The 21,759-nt window shown below is 45.1% G+C and overlaps 1 protein-coding gene across 6 annotated transcripts in view; it reads right to left on the bottom strand.

The window, feature by feature from the left end:
* The window catches only part of Tmem219 (transmembrane protein 219), a 51,540-nt gene that overhangs the window by 6,419 nt on the left and 23,362 nt on the right, over positions 1 to 21,759 (bottom strand). Inside the window, exons 3-5 of one of the 6 annotated variants that reach the window (XM_085841315.1) lie at positions 7,258 to 7,384; positions 5,435 to 6,306; positions 5,158 to 5,347 (exon numbers count right to left, since the gene is read on the bottom strand). In XM_085841315.1, the coding sequence (XP_085697441.1) occupies positions 5,158 to 5,347; positions 5,435 to 5,695 (451 nt within the window). In that variant the 5' untranslated portion in view covers positions 5,696 to 6,306; positions 7,258 to 7,384. Of the gene's footprint in view, positions 1 to 5,157; positions 5,348 to 5,434; positions 6,307 to 6,632; positions 6,714 to 7,257; positions 7,385 to 21,759 lie in introns of those variants that run through there. The other 5 variants (XM_029480126.2, XM_029480128.2, XM_029480129.2 and 2 more) reach the window with 5 other exon arrangements.

The raw sequence follows: 21,759 nt of genomic DNA, 5'->3' as shown, positions 1-21,759 counted from the left end.
TTTTCTTGGTAAGTACCTTTGGAGCAATTCTCAGTACAAAAACCACAAAGTTAGACTGCCAGTAACCCATCTCACTGTCTGTCAGTAACCCATCTCACTGTCTGTCAGTGACCCATCTCACTGTCAGTAGCCCATCTCACTGTCTGTCAGTGACCCATCTCACTGTCTGTCAGTGACCCATCTCACTGTCTGTCAGTGACCCATCTCACTGTCTGTCAGTGACCCATCTCACTGTCTGTCAGTGACCCATCTCACTGTCTGTCAGTGACCCATCTCACTGTCTGTCAGTGACCCATCTCACTGTCTGTCAGTGACCCATCTCACTGTCTGTCAGTGACCCATCTCACTGTCTGTCAGTGACCCATCTCACTGTCTGTCAGTGACCCATCTCACTGTCAGTAACCCATCTCACTGTCAGTAACCCATCTCACTGTCAGTAACCCATCTCACTGTCAGTAGCCCAGATAGATGTACTAAAGAATATACAAACCAAGGAAAGCTTTCAGAAAAGATTAAAGAAAATACAGGTTATATTCCAATTTTAAGTGTTGAAGGCATTTCTATTAAAGACAAACCCAAAAGGTTTTTGTTTATTTGGAGCCCAGAGTAGTGTAGAAACCATTATGGAGCCAAGGCTGACCTCCTGTCTCTACCTCCCACTGTCAGCACGACTCACGGCGTCTAACTTCTCTCCTCATTTTACAGGAGCAAAGAGGATGCTCACCAAACTGCTGGTGAACCTACCTTTTCTTTGTCCATTGCTATATAGTCTGAATTTCTACATGGTTGGGATGCAGCTCATTTGATAGAATGTGTGTGGACCACAGACCAGCATAAATCAAGAGGGAAGGGTACCACACACCTGTAATCCCAACACTGGGGAGGTGGAGGCAGGCAGACAGACAGCAAGCACAGGGATTTTGAGCAATACAGTGAGTTTAAATGAGTTTAAATTGTGGCTAAATGAGATCCTGCCACAAACTAAGAAACATCAAAATCAAATGCACAGTATTAAAAACAGACAAGCAAGATGGCTCATCCAGGAAAAGTCCTTGCTATACAAGCGTGAGCACTGGAACACTTGGTATCCAGAAGCCAGGGAAAGGTGGAAGGAGAGAGCCATCGACACAAGGGTTTTCTCTGACTGCCCATCCCCATGCCAATCAAAACAAAACAAAAACAAACGTAAAACTGCAAGTATGTTAACAGGTAGGGGTGTCGACCCAACAGCATAGGAAGCCTTGGGGTCATTTTTTTTCTTTTAGTTTTTCGAGACAGGGTTTCTCTGTGTAGCCCTGGCTGTCCTGGAACTCACTCTGTAGACCAGGCTGGCCTTGAACTCAGAAATCCGCCTGCCTCTGCCTCCCAAATGCTGGGATTAAAGGCGTGCATCACCACGCCTGGCTCCCTTGGGGTCATTCTTAAGCACCAGCAAAAGAAAAAAAACCAAAACAATATAGACTAAGATGTTTGCTTTGGGAGCTGGAGAGATGGCTCAGTGGTTAGGAGCATTCACTGGTCTTCTGAAGGTCCTGAGTTCAATTCCCAGCACCCATAAAGCAGCTCACAACGGTCTGATGATGTCTTCTGCTGTGCAGATGTACATGCAGACAAAGTACTTATATTCATAAAATATGGAAATGAATCTTTAAAAATGTTTGTATTGATTTTATCAAACACAAAAAAAGTTAGGAAAAGATAGTGTTAATTACATTAAAAAAAAAAACATTAAAAAATGATGGCCTAACCACTTAATGGGTCAATTACAGCCATTCAAATAACAGGCCAAGTCGTAATAGACACAGAAAGCCATATGTGTCTAAGTGAAAAAGAAATACAATTTTATATACATTATCATCACAACTGAAGAATCCACAAGAACAACTCCATAGATAACTTCCCCTCTACTCTACTGCCCAGCGGGCTTGTGGGCCAGATGCTGTATTGTTAATCCCAGACAGTGAATACCTCTTAGTTCACAAAAGTTTTACCTACTTTTTTTTTTCTTCACATCCTTTCTACTTTTTTCTTTCTTTTTGTTTGGAGGTAGGGTCTCCTTATGTAGCTCTGTCTGTCCTGTAACTCACTATGTAGACCAGGCTGGCATCAAACTCAAGAGAAGTCCACCTGCCTCTGCTTCTCCCTCCCTCCTAAGAGCAGGATCAAAGGCATGCTTCACTACATCCACCTCTGTATCTTCTCCTTAAAGTTCAGACTGCCAGCAAGCCCGTGCTTCTGCCTCAGCTTCTCCAACGCTGGGCTACAGGCTGGATGCTAACTCTCACTCTCTGTGCAAGTCACTAACTCCTAGTGTCCCTGTCAACAAACCACTCCTACTCCTTTCTTGGTTAGACTGAGTTTGCCCAATGTACTAGATAAAGTCTAACCATTTTGGGTTGTATACAAAATCTTTCTTTTTTTAATTGGTTCTTTTGAAACAGAATATTTCTGTATAGTTCTGGCAGTCCTGGAACTCACTCTGCAAATCAGGCTGGCTTCAAAATGGGAGATCAGCCTCCCTCTGTTTCCTGAGTGCTGGGATTAAAGGTGTGGGCTACCACTGCCCAGCTCACACAAAATCTTTTATTGGACGTCATCAATTGCAGCTCGAACCTAAAAGGAGTGAACCAATGCCTGCAAGTTGTCCTCTGACCTCCACATGTATGCTGTGGAGGTCATATACATGCTCACACACATGAACAGACACATCTAACTGCATAACTAGTTAATTAATTAATTAAAACACTGTGCATGCTTCTACTTCCTGCTTTGGCCTATTTCCCCACTCAGCATTTCTTTCCTACCCCATCCAAACTGAGCCTGGGAAGTTCCTAAACATGACATCACAGCTCCTTCCCATCTGCATGCTTTGTGTCTGTGACTCCTGTTACCTGGAGTGGCTAAGCATTCTAAAACCTTAAGGTTAGATGCTGTATCCTTTACCAACTTACTGTACCTTCTGTTCTACTTCTCACACTGACTGACTCTTTTTTTTTTTTTTTTTTTTTTGGTTTTTTGAGACAGGGTTTCTCTGTGTAGCCCTGGCTTGTCCTGGAACTCACTTTGTAGACCAGGCTGGCCTCGAACTCAGAAATCTGCCTGCCTCTGCCTCCCAAGTGCTGGGATTAAAGGCGTGCGCCACCACGCCCGGCCCTGACTGACTCTTGTTAGACAGACTGTTAGCAACTTAAGGGGAAGGCCAAGAGACTGGAAAAATCACTAGTGAAATAAATAGGGCTTCTCTGTGATGAGGGTGGGTAGAACGAAAATGAGAGAGAAGAGTGCTGATGAGGGGAAAGTGGTGGCGCACACTCAGGGGGCAGAGGCAAGAGGATCTCCGTAAGTTCGAGACCAGCCTGGTCTACAGAGCGAGTTCTAGAATAATCAGAATTACGTAGAAAGACCCTGTCTCAAAAAAGCAAAAACAAACAAACAAAATAAAGTGCTAGTGAGAATAGAAGATAATATAAGTCTTATGAGAATATAAAATGGCATATCAGCTTGGAAGTTCGCCAAGAGATTTACCAGAGAGCTATCCTATATTCCATGCGTGACTATATTCTCAATAGTACTAAAATATATGTTCACACAAAAACTAGTGTTAAGAACAACATAATTTCTTTTTGGGTTTCTTTTCCTTTTGGGGGAGACAGGGTCTTACTATGTAGACTTGGCTGGCCTGAAGCTCGATATGTAGATTAGGCTGACCTGTAGCGATCTACCCACCTTTGCCTCCCTAGTGCTGGGATTAAAGGTATGAGCACCAGACCAGGCTGAAACAGCGTAATTTCTAATGATCCAAAATGGAAACAAACTAAATGTCAATCAAATGATAAACAGATACATAAAAATGTAGAGGGCTGGTGAGATGGCTCAGTGGGTAAGAGCACCCGACTGCTCTTCCGAAGGTCCAGAGTTCAAATCCCAGCAACCACATGGTGGCTCACAACCATCCGCAACGAGATCTGGCGCCCTCTTCTGGAGTGTCTGAAGACAGCTACAGTGTACTTACATATAATAAATAAATCTTTAAAAAAAAAATGTAGGGCTGGTGAGATGGCTCAGTGGGTAAGAGCACCCGACTGCTCTTCCGAAGGTCCAGAGTTCAAATCCCAGCAACCACATGGTGGCTCACAACCATCCGTAACGAGATCTGGCGCCCTCTTCTGGAGTGTCTGAAGACAGCTACAGTGTACTTACATATAATAAATAAATAAATCTTTAAAAAAAAATGTAGAATACTCACCCAAGAATATTATTCAACAATAAAAAGAAATGAAATAATGCTACTACATCATGAACCATAAAAATCTTATCTCAAGTCAAAGAAGCCTGTCACAAAGGAATGCATATGGCAGCAATGTCCAGAATAGGCAAATTAACAGAGACAGAAAGCAGATTTGTGAGGCCTGAGAACCTGGAGAGAAGAAGTGCAGAAAAGCTATGGTTTAGCTCCACTTAGATAGATAGATAGATAGATAGATAGATAGATAGAATATCTATGGATTTCAGGGTGGTTCCACAGTTGGGTAAACAGACTAAAAGTGGGCTGGAGAGATGGGTCAGCGGCTAAGAGCACTGACTGCTCTTCCAAAGGTTCAAATCCCAGCAACCACATGGTGGCTCACAACCATCTGTAATGAGATTGGATGCCTTCTTCTGGGGTGTCTGAAGATAGCTACAGTGTACTTACATATAATAATAAATAAATCTAAAAAAAATAGACCAAAAGTAACTTAGTTGTATACTTTAAATGAGTGATATACATTTTGGAGGTGGTTTCAGATCTTGCCTTGTAGTCTGGGATGTCCTGGAACTCACTCTATATCCCAGGAAGGCTGGCATGCTTGCACTCTCTCTTCGTATCTGTCTAATTTTCTATGCATAATGGGGCAGGGCACTTGCTTTTAAACCTGAGGCCTCTTGGTATATTTTAGGGCAGAGTTGAAGAAACTTGGAACCAGAACAGCAAAGTCAAAACACAGAACCTATACTGTGGACAGCATTCACTGTAAGTATCTCATCCTATCTAACCTGTGTCATAGCAAAAGTCACTAAGGTTTACGGATGTGTCCAAGTTACCAGTCTGGTGAAGTCAGAAGTCAAGCCCAACCCTAAATGTCCTGACATTGGACCGCCATTTTCCCCAGGTCTCACCTGTCAATCCTATCTGACTACCATGGATCTTGGCTTGGAATGTTTGGGTTTTGTTTCTGTCTGGATCATCTCCGAAGTTCAAAGTGGTCAGTAAGCCGACGACGTGAGGCCCTCGCCACGTCCCTGTGACTGTCTCATTCATGGGGCACAGACTTAGCTGGCCAAAAGATCTCAAGAAGGAAACCCAATCCTGCGTGCAAAAAGGAGAGTGACAGAGAGGTGAGAAGAGCAGCAGGGGCGGGTATATACCACAAGGGTGAGCACCCCGGGTACTTACCTGGGGAATGTCAGGGCTACGGAGGCCAGTTGTGTGGGTGAGGAGGAAGCCACCAAGGCCCAGGCCAGAAAGGCCAAGGAGCAGCAGGATCAAAGTGGCACAGACCAAAGGTGGGTGATGAGCCAGACAGAGATGCAAGTTGTGCCCTGCCTGGCAGCTGCCCATGGGGAGCAGAGGGGTCTGGGCCTCCGTGGGGTGCCTGCTGGAGGACAGTAAGGGAGAACTAGACGAGAGCCTGCTGGTCAGAAGGCTCTCACCCATGTTATACAAAGATAACCTAAGGCTAGAAGACAATGAATTTGCTCAAGGCCACGCAGAAAGTGACAGAGCCAGGACCAAAATCCAAGATTCTGTACTCCAAAAGTTCACCTCCTTACAGCACTTAAAAAATAGCTTTCTTTCGTTTCTGAAATATCCAAAGGAGAAGCAGGGAAGAGCATTCTGTACTAGCAAAAGAGATGTGAAACGAATTCTCAGCTGGAGAAAGAGGAAGCAGTTGATCTGGGGTGAGGCTTTGGCAGCCAAGTCACAATCCAGACCGGAAGTGTCTGGGTTCAGAGTTTCCAGTTTGGAGTTAAGCTAACTAGCCAGGTAGGAATGGACGGCGCTCACACATGCAACCAAGCCAGTTGGTTGTCTGTGAGGTTAGGATGTCCTGAAAGGGACTTCTAAGAGCACCAAGTAATGAGGATTCGATTGGGCAGCTGTTTGCTCGGTACTTGGCCATGCAGGAATTCAACTGACGTCCACCTCCTTTCTTTTTATTGGTGTCATACTGATCCTTAAGACCAGAAGCCAGTAGAATACTGAAGCTCGGGGACTCAGAAGTGGTAGGGCTACGATCTAAAATCCGTCTCCAATTTCCGAGTACCCTATTCCAGGCAAGAAGCGATAGACTGATGAATATAAACATCTGGAAGGCAGGAGATCAGTATAAGGTGTGGTGGGGGGGACAGCGTGGGTAAGTGTGGAAGCCACTGGGAGACACAGGTGTCACATATGCTCGGTTCCTGCGTGGCTCCACGTCCCGGCATTTCTGCAAGGGGGAGGGGAGGAGGAGGGAGGGCAGAGCCTGAGGGGCAGTAGCGGCTGGTGCATCTGGACCTCCCGTCCTCCCCAAAGCCCCTCCAGAAGGATCTCAACACCCGCATCCCTTCCCGATCAAGCAGCATCAGATCCGTTCGCCACTAGCTCTCACCGCTTGCAGCCCAGGAGAGGCCGGCGCCCCGTGACGTCATGGGTGGCGCGGCGGAGAGGCGGGGCCTTGCTTGCGCGTGCACGCTCCGGCCCCGCCCCAGTCCGTCCAGACGCGCATGCGCAGTGACCACGGTTGGGAAGGTTGCTGGCTACTCCCTGGCCTAGTTCCAGCCAAACCAAAAGAAAAGTCACCCAATGAGCCAAGTGGAGGGAGTAACTCGGGAGTAGGTGATAAAACTAGCAACAGGCAAGGGAGGCCGTGCTAGCCGTTTTGGACATCCCAGGGTCTCCCTCCTGAGAGAGCGCAGGAGAGTCGGAACCTCACCAAAGTCACTTTTCTGATGCTTGGCACACACCTGTGCCATTTGCACAGCCCCCCAGGCTTTTGGGAAGGACTTGGGGGTCCTCTGGGATGGATGGGACTTTACTCTTCCCCTCTGTGTGTAGTGTATAGGTTTTGCTCTTCTCTGCCCTCTCAAATACTTCAGGTCTACACACCTTGCCCTTGTACTTTGGCTCTTTTCTTAAGAGGTCCCTAAGTGCCCAGGACCCTAGAGTTGCAAGGCTGTTCAAAGGGGAACGTCTCTTCTCACTCTGTTAGCCTTTTAGAGGGAATGTCATCTTACCTGAAACAACATAAGGCACGGAGCCAGGAACTCCGGCTCATCCTCATTCTGTCGATGCAGTCCTGTAACCCCAGCACTTAGGAGGTGGAGGCCTGAGCATCAGGAGTTCGAAGCCAGCCTGGGATCCCTCCAAAACCAAACAACAACAAAATGAATAAATCTAATTCTGCAAAAGCCATAATAACCCTGTTGTCCTGGGGATAAGACTGTCCCCTTTACAGAAGAACATTTGTCTTGGTTTAGGGTAGGGGCAGGGTCTCACTGTGCAGATGACATGGAACTCACTTATGTAGACCAAAGTGTCTTTGAACACAGAGATCCACCAGCCTCTGCCTCCTGTGTGCTGGGATTAAAGGTGTGGAACATGGTTCTCTAAAGAAGAACATTTATACTTCCGCTTTTAGTTCATAACAGTTCTCAAAAGATGTAAATAAAGCAAAAAAAAAAAAAAAGCAAAATGAGGTATCATTCATATCCGTTAGTGTAGCTACCAACAAGAGATGAGAAACTAGCAAGTGTTGGTAAATAGTGGACAAATTGGAACTTCAGCTGAGCACTCTTGGCAGGAGCGTAAATTGGTCAAGCGCTACGGGGAAGAATTTGACTTCCCTAAGAAGGAAAATCAATACAAACAGTATTGCCCTGTGGTTATAATTCTACTTCTGAATATAAAATTGCTGCCCAAATTTGAAACAATGTCTCTGTGAGACTTTGTATACCCATTGTACTGGCTGGTTTTGTGTGTCAACTTGACACAGACTGGAGTTATCACAGAGAAAGGAGCTTCAGTTGGGGAAGTGTCTCCATGAGATCCAGCTGTAAGGCATTTTCTCAATTAGTGATCAAGGGGGAAAGGCCCCTTGATCAAGGATGCCATCCCTGGGCTGGTAGTCTTGAATTCTATAAGAAAGCAGGCTGAGCAAGCCAGGGGAAGCAAGCCAGTAAAGGACATCCCTCCATGGCCTCTGCATCAGCTCCTGCTTCCTGACCTGCTTGAGTTCCAGTCCTGACTTCCTTTGGTGATGAACAGCAATGTGGAAGTGTAAGCTGAATAAACCCTTTCCTCCCCAACTTGCTTCTTGGTCATGATGTTTGTGCAGGAATAGAAACCCTGACTAAGACGCCCATATTCCTAGGAAGATTATTCACAAGAGCCAGAAGTGAAACTTTCCTAGAACGGAAGAATGGCTAATCCAAATGTGAGTCACTCAACATATGAGGGAATATTACTCAACTCTGAAGAGGAAGGGAAGCCATGTACGATGTCGCATGTCCGTGTCTCTAGCATCCATGAAGTAGAGGCAGCAGGACAAGGAATTTAGGGGCCACCATCTTTTGCTACATGTTGGGGCATTTTATGCTGAGTGAAATGTAAAATGTATCAGTCACCAAGAGACAGCAGCAAATGATTCCAAGTATATGAAACAAACAAGATAATAGTGTGTGATTCCAGGCATCTGAGATGCACAAGGTAACAGCATATGATCCAGTAACATGATATGTACAGGACAATAGCAAATGACTCTCCTGTATGAGATGCAGAAAGTAAACAAGGGAATTACTCTAACTCCGTGAGATATGTAAGACAGTAATGAATGATTCCAACTACAGGAAATGCACAGCACCCAAGTGTGTGACACCAACAATGTGAGGTGCAGAAAACAATGGCATGGGATTCCACTTACGTGAGACCCTCAAGACAATAGCAAATATCTATACAAGATGATCCCACGTCCATGAGAGCCTCAAGACAATGGCATGTAAGTCCATCATCATAATATTCACCATAAATTGCATGTGATTCCACCTGTACATGATAAATAACACAATAGTGAAGGATTTCACCTATATAAGCTAGACAAGATGATAGCATACGATTCCTCTAATTTGTGATGTGAAGGATAATTGCTTATGATTACACCAACCTGAGATGCACAAGAGAGTAAGCAAATGACTCCACATATATAATATACATAAAACAATAGCATATGCTCCCAGCTTTGTGGGATGTATAAGACAACTGTACATGACTCCACTGAGAGGCCTGTGACATGCATGTCGCATGAGATGCATGAGACAATGCATATGAATGCACATGTACGAGATAAGCAAGAATAATAACAGATTATCCCATCAGTATATGTGTGATGCAAAAGATAAACGTAAATGACATCACTCATACGAGGTGCGCAAGACAGCAGTGAATGGTCCCGTAGACATGTGATACACAAAACGTTAGCTTATGGGTCCCCTCTGTGAGATGAACAGAAGCAGAGCAGACGATTTCACCTCTATGAGAAGCACAGGCTAATAAGTGAGTGGTTCCATCTATACAGGATGCACAAGGCAATAACAGGGTTCCACTAGATGATGTGCACAGGGGAATAGGGAATGATTCTGACTACATGAAGAGCCCAAGATGATTGCCTCCCACCATGAGATGGAGAAAAGGGAGAGCATAGGCTTCTACCAACATGAGATGCTCAAGACGGTAAGAAATGATTCATTCTGTATGAGATACACAAGAGGACAGCATGTATAAGAGATGTTTAAGGCATTAACAATTCCACTCTACGAGATGCACAAGAAAATAGTGTATGATTTCTCTGACGGGAGATGCACAAGATAATAATGTATGGCTCCACCTACGTGAGATGACTAGCCCTATAGTGAAGGATTCTACTTTTTGAGCTGCACAAGATAGCAACTGATACCAAGACAAGAGCATAAGATGCCATCTGTACATGACCTCAAAGCCAATCCTGGTGGTGGATAATGCATGCCTCTAATCTCAGCACTGGAGAGGCAGAGGCAGGCAGACCTCTGAGTTTGAGGCAACTACAGAGTGAGTTCCAGGATAGTCTGGACTACATAGAGAAAACCTGTCTTGGGGAGGTGGGTGGGGAAGAGCGAAAAGACAATAGCAACTTATTTCAACTATGTGAGATTTACAAGACTGTAGCCAATGATTCAAATTATTTGACCTACACAAAACAGAAGTGTATGATTTCATTGATGTGTTGCAAAAGGCTATAGTGCATGATACGCATATATGAGAAAAGGAAGACTAAGTAGAAAATCATTCCACCTATATGAGATGCACAGGGCAATAATGAATGACATCCCCTACATTAGACCACGAGATAATCGTGTCTGATGCTACCTCTGTGTCACTTTGCGAGATAAATGAAACAGTAGAATTTGATTCTATAGACATGTCTTGCAAAAAACTGCTAGGGCCAGGCGGTGGTGGCATACACCTTTAATCCCAGCACTCGGGAGGCAGAGGCAGGCGGATTTCTGAGTTCCAGGCCAGCCTGGTCTACAGAGTGAGTTGCAGGACAGCCAGGGCTACACAGAGAAACCCTGTCTCGGAAAACTAACCAAACAAACAAACAAAAAAACCCAAACAAACAAACAAACAAACAAACAAACCAAACAACTGCTAGGAAGGATTCAGGAGATGAACAAAACGGGATCATATGATTTGACACACATGAGATGCACAGGACAGCAGCATATGGTTCCCAGGGTACAAGATGCACAACACAGGAGCAAGTGATCCAAAATATGTATGATACATATGAGAGTGGTTAATTACCCCACCTCTTTGAAGTGCATGAGGCAATATCCACCAACATGATATGCACAAGACAATCTTGCTATTGCAAGACTCCATTGTTATGAAATGAACAAGACGGTAGCACGTGGTTCCCCCGAATGAAGTGCAGAAGACAAGAGCAAAGAGTCCCTTCTATATCAGGTACATGAGGCACTAGTGCATGATCACACTTACATGTGATGCACAAGTCCATTCTGCATGATCCACTTATAAAAGCTCAACAAGCCGGGCGTGGTGGCGCACGCCTTTGATCCCAGCACTTAGGAGGCAGAGGCAGGCGGATTTCTGAGTTCGAGGCCAGCCTGATCTACAAAGTGAGTGCCAGGACAGCCAGGGCTACACGGAGAAACCCTGTCTCGAAAAAACCAAAAAAAAAAAAAAAAGCTCAACAAGATAACAGCATATTTCCCCACCATTGTGGGAGATAAAGAGTAACTGCTTGTGATTTCATCAACCTGAGATGCACAAGACAATAAATGAATGTCACATATATATGCACAAGACATATGATTCCACCTATGACAGTAGACATGAGTCCGCCTATATGGGATGCATAAGACTGGCCAGGTGTGGTGGCGCACGCCTTTAATCCCAGCACTTGGGAGGCAGAGGCAGGCGGATTTCTGAGTTTGAGGCCAGCCTGGTCTACAGAGTGAGTTCCAGGACAGCCAGGACTATACAGAGAAACCCTGTCTCGGACAAAAAAAAACAAAAGAAAAAAGAAAGAAAGTGGAGTAATTCCACCTATACAAAATACAAAACACAATATTTAATGATTCCATCTATGTGAAATTCACAATACAATGGCCTATGATTCTATGGACATGAACTGCATAAGGCAACAGTGTGTGACTGCAATAAAAGGAAATGCACAAGAAGATAGCAGACGACCCCATCTCTGTGAGATATAAAGACAGTGGGAAATTCATTCATTATTTGTCTCCAAGCAGTGGAAAAGAAATAGTGTGTGATTTCAGCGACATGAGATGCACAAGACAATAGTGAGTGATTCCTACTATCTCAGATAATAAGAAAGTGAGTGCCCCTATCCGAGAGGCACTAGACACTAGCACATAATCCCGCCCACGTGACTTGCACAGCACAATAGCTTATTACTTCACTGTTGCAAGGTGACTATCAACTCAGAGTCAGAAAGTGATGGCTGCTAAAGGCCTGGAGAGGGCAGGTGATTGCACATTATTATTTAACGGATTCAAATTTGTATGCTTGCTGGACAGAGGCAGAGGCAGGTGAATTTCTGTGATTTGAGGCCGGGCTGGTCTACATAGCAAGATCCGGGCCAGGTCAGGCAACATGCCAAAACCTTGTCTCAAAACAAAGAAAAAGACAGAAATTTTAGTTTTGCTCAGCGAAGCATCTTGGACATGGGTGGGGGAAATAACTGTAATCACTAGCAAGTGAGTATCCTTAATACTGCTGAATGATATACTTAAAATGGCGAAATCACACTGGGTAAGTTGTTTTGTGCCCTTAGGCTCAGTATTCTGGAGGTTGAGGCAGGAAGGCTGCTCGAGTCCAGTGCAAAGCCTAAGCCTCATAGCAAGATCCAGTCTCAAAAAAAAAGGGGGGGGGGGTTGTTGGATGTGCGTGGCCGGAGAGATGTGGCCCAGTGGTTAAGTGAGTGGCCAGAGAGATGTGGCCCAGTGGTTGAGTGGCCGGAGAGATGTGGCCCAGTGGTTGAGTGGCCAGAGAGATGTGGCCCAGTGGTTGAGTGGCCGGAGAGATGTGGCCCAGTGGTTGAGTGGCCAGAGAGATGTGGCCCAGTGGTTAAGTGCATGCGCTGCTCTTCCCAAGGACTGGGGTTTGATTCCCAGCACCCACCCATCCATATCAGGCACCTCACAGCCGCCTGTAACTTCAGTATATAGGGATCTGACACCTTTGCCCTCTGTGGTCCCTTCACAAAAACCCCCACACAGAGACACGCACATATACATAATTAAAAATAATTAAAAAATGTTGCAATAATAACTTCTTATGTATAATTTATTACAATTAAAAATAATAGGTCCAAGGGTTGGCAAGAAGGCTGAGCAGGTAAAAGCACTGACTGCTCTTCTGAAAGTCCTGAGTTCAAATCCCAGCAACCACATGGTGACTCACAACCACCCGTAATAAGATCTGATGCCCTCTTCTGGTGCATCTGAAGACAGCTACAGTGTATTTATTTATTTATTTATTTATTTATTTATTTATTTATTTATTTTGAAACAGGGTTTCTCTGTATAGCCCTAGCTGTCCTGGAACTCACTTTGTAGACCAGGCTGGCCGCGAACTCAGAAATCCGCCTGCCTCTGCCTCCCGAGTGCTGGGATTAAAGGCATGCGCCACCACACCTGGCTTGTACTTATTTATTTATTTATTTATTTATTTATTTTTTGGTTTTTCGAGACAGGGTTTCTCTGTGTAGCCCTGGCTGTCCTGGAACTCACTCTGTAGACCAGGCTGGCCTCGAACTCAGAAATCCGCCTGCCTCTGCCTCCCGAGTGCTGGGATTAAAGGCGTGCGCCACCACGCCCGGCGTACTTATTTATAATAATAAATAAATCTTTGGGACTGAGTGAGCGGGGCCAACGGAAGTAAGTGGGGTTAACCAGAGTGAGCAGAGGTCCTAAATTCAATTCCCAAACAATCGCATGAAGGCTCACAACTACAGTGTACTAATATACATAAAATAAATAAATCTTAAAAAAAAAAAGGTCTGAAAAGATGGCTCCAACAGAAGAGGAACTGTTGTTCTTGTAGAGGACCTAGTTTCGGTTCCAAGGGCTCACATGACAGCTTGTATTCACCTGCGGTTCCAGGCCAGCTGAGGCTACAGAGTCAGACCCTGGTCTCAGAGGGAGGGGTGGTGATGGCTAGAGAGATGGTTCAATGGTTAAGAGCAGTTGCTGCTCTTGCAAAGGGCTTGGATTTGGTTCCCAGCACCCATACAGTGGCTCAAAACCCATTCTAACTCAGGGCCGAGCTGGATGCCCGACTTCAGCGTCCCTCCTCTTGTCTATGTTTAGTGCTCGGATCAGAGCTGATGGTCTGAGTGCGAACCATCTACAGCCTGGCTTTTCCAAGCTCTGCCAAGAGAACACAGCAAAGTCTGAGGACAAACACAGCAGGGCAGAGCGCTGGAAGTCTACAGTTGCTCCCCCCCACTGCCCCCCCACTGCCCCCCCATATGCTGCCACTTTATTCTTTACTTTTTTTTGACTTTTTGTTTTATTAATTTGTTTATCTAATTATGTGTATGTGTGTGTGTGTATATATATATATATATATATATATATATATATATATATATATATATATATATATATATATATAAATGAGTGCTGGTGCCTACAGAGCACAAGGTTATCCAGTCCCCCTGGAGAGGGAGTTACAGGGAGTTACAGGCAGCTGTTAGCCACCCAGTGCGGGTGCTGGGAACTGAATTTGGTTCTTCTCCAACAGCACTGCTTGCTCGGAACTGCTGAGTCATCTTCCTAGTCCTCCCTCCCTACCATTATTTAGTTTGTGAGCATCTCCAGTTGGGCATGCATGTGAGTCACAAGTTGACCCCTATCCTCTGTAAGGGTCACTGGGATCTGCTTCTAGTCACATCTTAGCAGTGCGCCTTTACCCACTGAGCCATCTCACAGTCCTGTTGGTTCGATTGCTTTTTGAGATAGTGTCACACTGTGTAGCTCTGGCTGGCTTGGGACTCCCTCTGTAGACTAGGCTGGTCTCTAACTCACAGAGATCTGCCTGCCTCTGGCTCCAGAGTGCATCGTTATGGTTTGTCCTGTTGAGACAGGACATCATGTAGTCTAAGCCTGCCTTTAACTCACTATGTAGCTGAAAATGACCTGAAACCCCTAATCCTCCCGCCTCCACTTGTCAGGGGAAGGTTACACACTGGGGTCACTTTACGTGGCGACTGCCTTAGTCTCACCTGACTCAAAGTCCTTCCAGAGAAGGAGAACAGCTAGCCATGTGGTGTTCCTAGAAAACATTGTAAGCTAAGAAAAGAAGCCATTGTTACTTGGGGGAAAAGATCATAGCTGAGACAAATAATTCTCAAACATGCTCACACACGCACACACAGACACAACTAAACTAAACCAAAACAGCACAACAACAAAACCCAAGTCAAACCAAAACAAAACAAAAACCCCACCACCACCAACAACAGGGGAAGAAAAGATGAGGAGCAAGAAGCTTGGAACATACGCTCCTTTTCAACCTTTGTATTTTTGTTTTATGTGTATAAGGGTCTGCATGTATGTCTGTGCATCATGTGTGTGCAGTGTCCATGGCCAGAAGGAAAGGTGGAGGCCCTGGAATTGGAGTAATAGACAATTGTTAGTCACCATGTAGGTGCTGAGAATCAAACCTGGGAACTCTGGAAGAACAGCCAGGGCTCTTAATTGCTGAGCCATCTCTCCAGCTCCTGGAAAATACATCCTTGAAATGCCCTCCTCCCCCTGCACCTGAGTGCTTACTACATGGGGCACCTGCACTTGAGTGTGTACTACATGGGGCACACCCAGCTGCTGCTGGAGGAGGCCATAGACTGGCATCCCAGTCTTCAGTGTTAGCAGAGGCAGAGAGCGAGGCTAAGCTAGAGTTGTTAATAAACTCTATAGATGTAGGGATTCTAGCACACAGACTCTGCAAAGGTCTAGAGAATGTCTCTCGTGACTTTTCCTCTCCTGTCTCCTCTTTTCCTTGGGCCACCTTGCCCTGGGAACCTTCTTCTCTTTCCATCTACATAATAAAGTGACCTGGTGGGCAGGTGAGATGGTTCAGTGGGTAGTAAGAGCACCCAGCTGCTCTTCCAAAGGTCTGGAGTTCAGATCCCAGCAACCACATGGTGGCTCACAACCATCCTTAACGAGATCTGACTCCCTCTTCTGGAGTGTCTGAAGACAGCTACAGTGTACTTACATATAATAATAAATAAATAAATCTTTGGGGAAAAAAAGGAAAAAAAAATAAAGTGACCTGGTTTCAGTGAAAATATGTGAAACATATAGAGAAACAGTAAAATACTCTATTTACATAAAATAAAGTACCCAAGGAAGCACAGGACGGGGACTTTGGGTTTCCAAACAAAAACTTGAAATCAGCTACTTCTGAAGTCCTTGAAGGGGTAGAGGAAATCACAGATAAAGAAATGGGAGAGGGCTGGTGAGATGGCTCAGTGGGTAAGAGCACCCGACTGCTCTTCCGAAGGTCCAGAGTTCAAATCCCAGCAAGCACATGGTGGCTCACAACCATCCGTAACGAGATCTGGCGCCCTCTTCTGGAGTGTCTGAAGACAGCTACAGTGTACTTACATATAATAAATAAATAAATCTTAAAAAGAAAAAAAAGAAATGGGAGAAACCAGAACGATGTTTCTGTCACTCAGTGAGACGGCTGGGAATGTATATCTGTTGGCAGAATGACATCACAGCACTGTATAGAATGGGCATGGGGCACAAACAATCCTCAGGAGTTGGAAGCAGGAGGATCATGAGTTTTGGATGGTGCTTGTTTCTTTGTTTTGGATGGTGCTTGTTTCTTTGTTTTGACACAGGGTCTCACTCTGCAGTTCTGGCTGTCCTAGAACTCACTATGTAGAGCAGGCTGACCTCAAACTCACAGAGATCTGCCTCTGCTTCCTGTGTGTGTGCCATCATGTCCAGTCTGGGATCCGGTGCTTAAGGTCATCTCAGCTATATATACCATGGCCTGGGATACACGAGACCCTTCCGGAGGAAGAGGAGGATGAAGAGGAAGAGGAGGAGGAAGAAGGAGAGGAGGAAGAAGGTATGAGAACCAAAGCTGGGCTCATTAGCATATGCTATCCCTCTCCTCAACACACACACACACACACACACATGCGTGCGCGCAGAGGAAGGAAGGAGAGACAGGGAAGAGAGTATATATGCAAAAATTTTCAGCAAAATACTAAGAAACAAACCCAGCAGCATATTAAAGAGATTAAATCCATGACTAGTTGGAATTTCTCCCAGGAATACAAGTTCAAAATCTAGGAATCAACCCTTGGCATGGCGCATACCTGTAACCCCAGCTCTCAGAAGGGAGAGGCAGGCTGATGATCTCTGTGAACTCAAGGCCAGCCTGGTCTACAGAGTGAGTTCTAGGCCAATCAGGGCTATATCATGAGACCCTGCCTTAAAAACAGCAGCAACAAAAATCAGCCCATGACATACAGCAGATTACTAGAACAAAACGTAAGAAACAAACATTTCAATCAATGAAAAAACTTTTCTTGTGCCGGGCGGGGGTGGCTCACACCTTCAATCCCAGCACTTGGGAGGCACAGGCCAGCCTGGTCTATAGAGTGAGTTCCAGGACAGCCAGGGCTACACAGAGAAACCCTGTCTCGAAAAACCAAAAAAGAAAAAAAGAAAAAAAGAAAGAAAAGAAAGAAAAGAAAACCAAAACAGGGCTGGAGAGATGGCTCAGCGGGTAAGAGCACTGACTGCTCTTCCAGAGGTCCTGAGTTCAATTCTCAGCAACCACATGGTGGCTCACAACCATCTGTAATGGGATCTGACACCATCTTCTGGTGTGTCTGAAGACAGCTACCGTGTACTCACATACATAAAATAAATAAATCTTAAAAAAAAAAAAAAAAAAAACAAAGAAGAAGAAACAGTATAGTACTGGTAGTCTCATGGTGGTGGTCAAGCAAGGTGACTCATGCAGCAATCAAAATTGCTACAAACTCAAGACCAGCCTGGGCTACATAGCAAGTTCCAGGCCAGGCAGAGCTATCAGACAAAATTCTGTCTCAAAACAGTAGTCAAAACGGAGAGATGGCTCAGCAGTTAAAAGTACTGGCTGTTCTTCCAGAGGCCCTGGATTTAGCTCCCAGCACCTAAGTGAAAGTCAACAACCACTGTAATCCCAGCTACAGGGGAGCCAACACCTTCTCCTGACATCTGTGGGCACAAGGCACAGATACACACATGCAGGCACAACACTCACACAAAAGAACTTGTTCTTGTTCTTGTTTGAGACAGGGTTTCTTTTTTGTTTGTTTGTTTTGTTTTTTTCAAGACAGGGTTTCTCTGTATAGCCCTGGCTGTCCTGGAACTCACTTTGTAGACCAGGCTGGCCTCGAACTCAGAGATCCGCCTGTCTCTGCTGGGATTAAAGGCATGCGCCACCACAACCGGCTATAAAAATAACATTTTAAACACAATAAAAATTGATAAGGGAAAAGAAAAGCCTTTGACAAGAGGCTGGAGAGATGGCTCAGTGGTTAAAAGCACTGATTACTCTTTTAGAAGACCCAGGTTCAGTTAGCAGCTCCCACACAGTGGCTCACAACATCTCTAACTCTAGTTCCAGCGAATCCCATGACCTCTTCCAGCTTCTAGGGCACTGCATGCATGTGGTACACAGACATACCTGCAGGCAAAATGCTCATACTCATACCAAATAAAGTGAAAAAAAAAGAGACTTTTTTATAATAAAATGTTTATAATGTACAAGTGGAAAAGAACTTTTTCAAATATATCCAGTGGTGACCACTTAGTGCAGAAGAATTCATACACAGTATGGGATAGAAACCCAGCAAGTAATTCACTCAGCCAAACCTTTACTACGTACGTGGGCATCAAAGAGTAAATACTGGTCTGAACCGATGTTTCCAGAAAAAGCCACACTATGTTAAAGATTCTGCCTGACTGATTGACATAATTAGAATTTTGTTAGTGTGGAGAGTTGGAATATTGCAGATCAATAGGCAGATTCTCTTGTGCTATTTTTAGTCCCCTTAATAGCCAATATTGGCCCACCTCTGTGTCTGGCCTTACATCCTTCTGCCTGCCCTGTAAAACCTTTGGGATACATCACCTTGACAGGTAACCAGCTTCCACTAACCCTCAAAGGGAACATCTAACATCTGTCACAGAGATGGTCTCTTCTATAACCCTGCCTGCCTCCTGTTTCCACACGTTCCACACATGGATTTGAAAAGTGCCCCGAGCCGGGCGTGGTGGCGCACACCTTTAATCCCAGCACTCGGGAGGCAGAGGCAGGCGGATTTCTGAGTTCGAGGCCAGCCTGGTCTACAAAGTGAGTTCCAGGACAGCCAGGGCTACACAGAGAAACCCTGTCTCGAAAAACCAAAAAAAGAAAAAAAAGAAAAAAGAAAAGTGCCCCGAGGCCTGCAAGACAGTGAGCAGGAGAAAATGCTGGCTGCCAGCCCAAGGACCTGAAGTCACATGATGGCAGAGAGAGCCCCACAGACTCTTCTCTGGCCCATGTGCACTAAATAAATATGAGAATCTTTTTTTTTAAATGAATTTTATTCTTTTTTTTTTTTGGTTATTCTTTTTTTTTAAAGATTTATTTATTTTCTGAGTACCCAAACACACCAGAAGAGGGCATCAGATCCCATTACAGATGGTTGTGAGCCACCATGTGGTTGCTGGGAATTGAACTCAGGACCTCTGGTAGAGCAGTTAGTGCTCTTAACCACTGAGCCATCTCTCTAGCCCAAATGTGAGAATCTTAAATTCCTTGATTTATGCCTTTCTCTTGTTCTGTAACTATAAAAACTTCATCGAACTGGTTTTTTAAAAGATTTATTTACTTATTATATATAAGTACACTGTAGCTATCTTCAGACATACCACAAGAGAACACATCAGGTTTCATTATGGATGATTGTAAGCCATCATGTGGCTGCTGGGATTTGAACTCATGACCTTCAGAAGAGCAGTCAGAGCTCTTAACCACTGAGCCATCTGTCCAGCCCTGTTTTTGTTGTTGTTGTTGTTTTTGGTTGTTTTTGGGGGGAGGGGTTTCGAGACAGGGTTTCTCTGTATAGCCCTGGCTGTCCTGGAACTCACTTTGTAGACCAGGCTGGCCTCGAACTCAGAAATCCGCCTGCCTCTGCCTCCCAAGTGCTGGGATTAAAGGCATGTGTCACCACTGACTGGCTAAAGATTTATTTATTTATTTTATGTATTCACCATTGTTCTCTTCAGACACACCAGAAGAGGGCATCGGATGCCATTACAGATGGTTGTGAGCCACCGTGTGGTTGCTGGGAATTGAACTCAGGACCTCTGGAAGAGCAGTCAGTGCTCTTCACCAGTGAACTGTCTCTCCAACCCCATCAAACTGTTACTGTATTGGAACATGGTATGAGAGCAAACCAGATCTGCATTTCTGGGCCGTAGTTTCGTGTATTAATCTCAATGATAAGCTGTTTCTTTTGTTGTTTGTTTGTTTGTTTGTTTGTTTGTTTTTGTTTTTGTTTTGAGACAGAATTGCTCTGTGTCCTGGCTATCCTGAAACTTACTCTGTAGACCTGGCTGCCCTTGAACTGAAAGATCTGCCTGCCTCTACCTCCAGAGTGCTGGCATAAAGGTGTGTGCCACCACCTCCTGGCTGATAAACTGTCTCTATTCCCTTTAACGTGCTATACCATATCTTTGTGTTGACACGGGAGGAAAACTTGGCTGCACAATACCTTTAGCAACACTTCACACACGTTAGCATCAGAGAATCCATACTGGAAAGAAGCCCTACAAAGGCAAAGAATATGCAAGGCCTTTAATCAAATCTCAGTCCTCCTGAGGCTCAGGGAAATCCAATTTAGTAGAAACTTGTGCATGGAATTACTGGGGGGGTGGGGAGGCTCTGCCAAATGTGCAGACCTGAGAACCGCAGGGATCTGTGCTGAAGAACAAGTCACAAATGTAGAGAAGGAAAAAAAACCCTGCTCAGACCCTGAGGTTAATAAGGCGCTGGGCTGGGGTCGGGTTGGGGGTGGGATGCGTTTCCCACAGACTGTGACAAGCCCTTGAATTGTTCCTCAGCATTTATTGGCCATCTTCAGTTGATATTGTGGGGGAAATACATCAACCTAGATATCAGAATAGCTCAGCAGGGTTGTCTCAGAAAGGCTAGAAATTTGTTATGATTTCAGATGTGCTCCATCACCTCACTGCTAAAAACCTCATGAGGGATAGCCCTCAGGCCATCATGGCAGAATCAAGGCTGCTTCCAGGATGCTCTTGGTCTGGAAAACCGTATTTGGGTGAAGGTCAAACCCCAAAGTTTAACATTTAAGTAAATAACAGGTTAGAAGGGGGAGGAGAAAGAGAGGAAGAGGCTCAACTTAAAACAAAGGCTGCATATATATTGCTCAATAAAAAAGATACACAAAAGGCTAATAGAAAGCTAGGCAGTGGTGGCCCACGCCTTTGATCCAAGCAGTTGGGAGGCAGAAGCAAGTGGATCTCTGAGTTCAAGGCCAGTCTGGTCTACAGAGTGAGTTCCAGGACAGCCAGGGCTATGGAGAAACCCTGTCTCAAAAAACAAAAACAAAAACAAAATTAATAATAATAATAAAAAAGCAAGCTAATGGAACATCATTGGTTGCTTGGGAATGCAAATCAAGAGCACAGTTGGGGTGGGGATTGGCAGTGGTGGGCACTCTGTAAACACCACTGCTTGGGAGGCAGGGCAGGCAGTTCTCCTGAGTATGAGGCTAGCCTGGTCTACAGGTATAGATCCAGTCTCAAACAAATGAAATGAGGGTGGTTCAGGCTGAGGAGACGGCATGAAGGGTAAGCACTTGTGACAGCACACATGTCTGTGCTCAATCCCTGGAACCCATGCAAGGTTGCCAGAGGCAGCCCCGGCCCGTAATCCCATGACTTTCATGGCAAGATGAGAGGCAAAACTACAAATTCTTGGAAGCTCATGGTCCAACTACCTAGCATCTGCCTCAGTAAACAAAGACACCCTGAAGTCCTGGGCTGACAGTCAGGGTTGCTCTGTGACTTCCACAAGTGTGCTCTGATGTGGCCTCGAGCACACTCACTCACGCATGCATGCAACCACCA

Source organism: Mus caroli, unplaced genomic scaffold, assembly GCF_978045245.1.
Source record: "Mus caroli unplaced genomic scaffold, Mus_caroli_1 scaffold_8, whole genome shotgun sequence".
Classification (NCBI taxonomy): domain Eukaryota; kingdom Metazoa; phylum Chordata; class Mammalia; order Rodentia; family Muridae; genus Mus; species Mus caroli.
The sequence above is the reverse complement of the archived record's forward strand: the minus strand, read 5'-3'. Positions and strand labels throughout refer to the sequence as shown.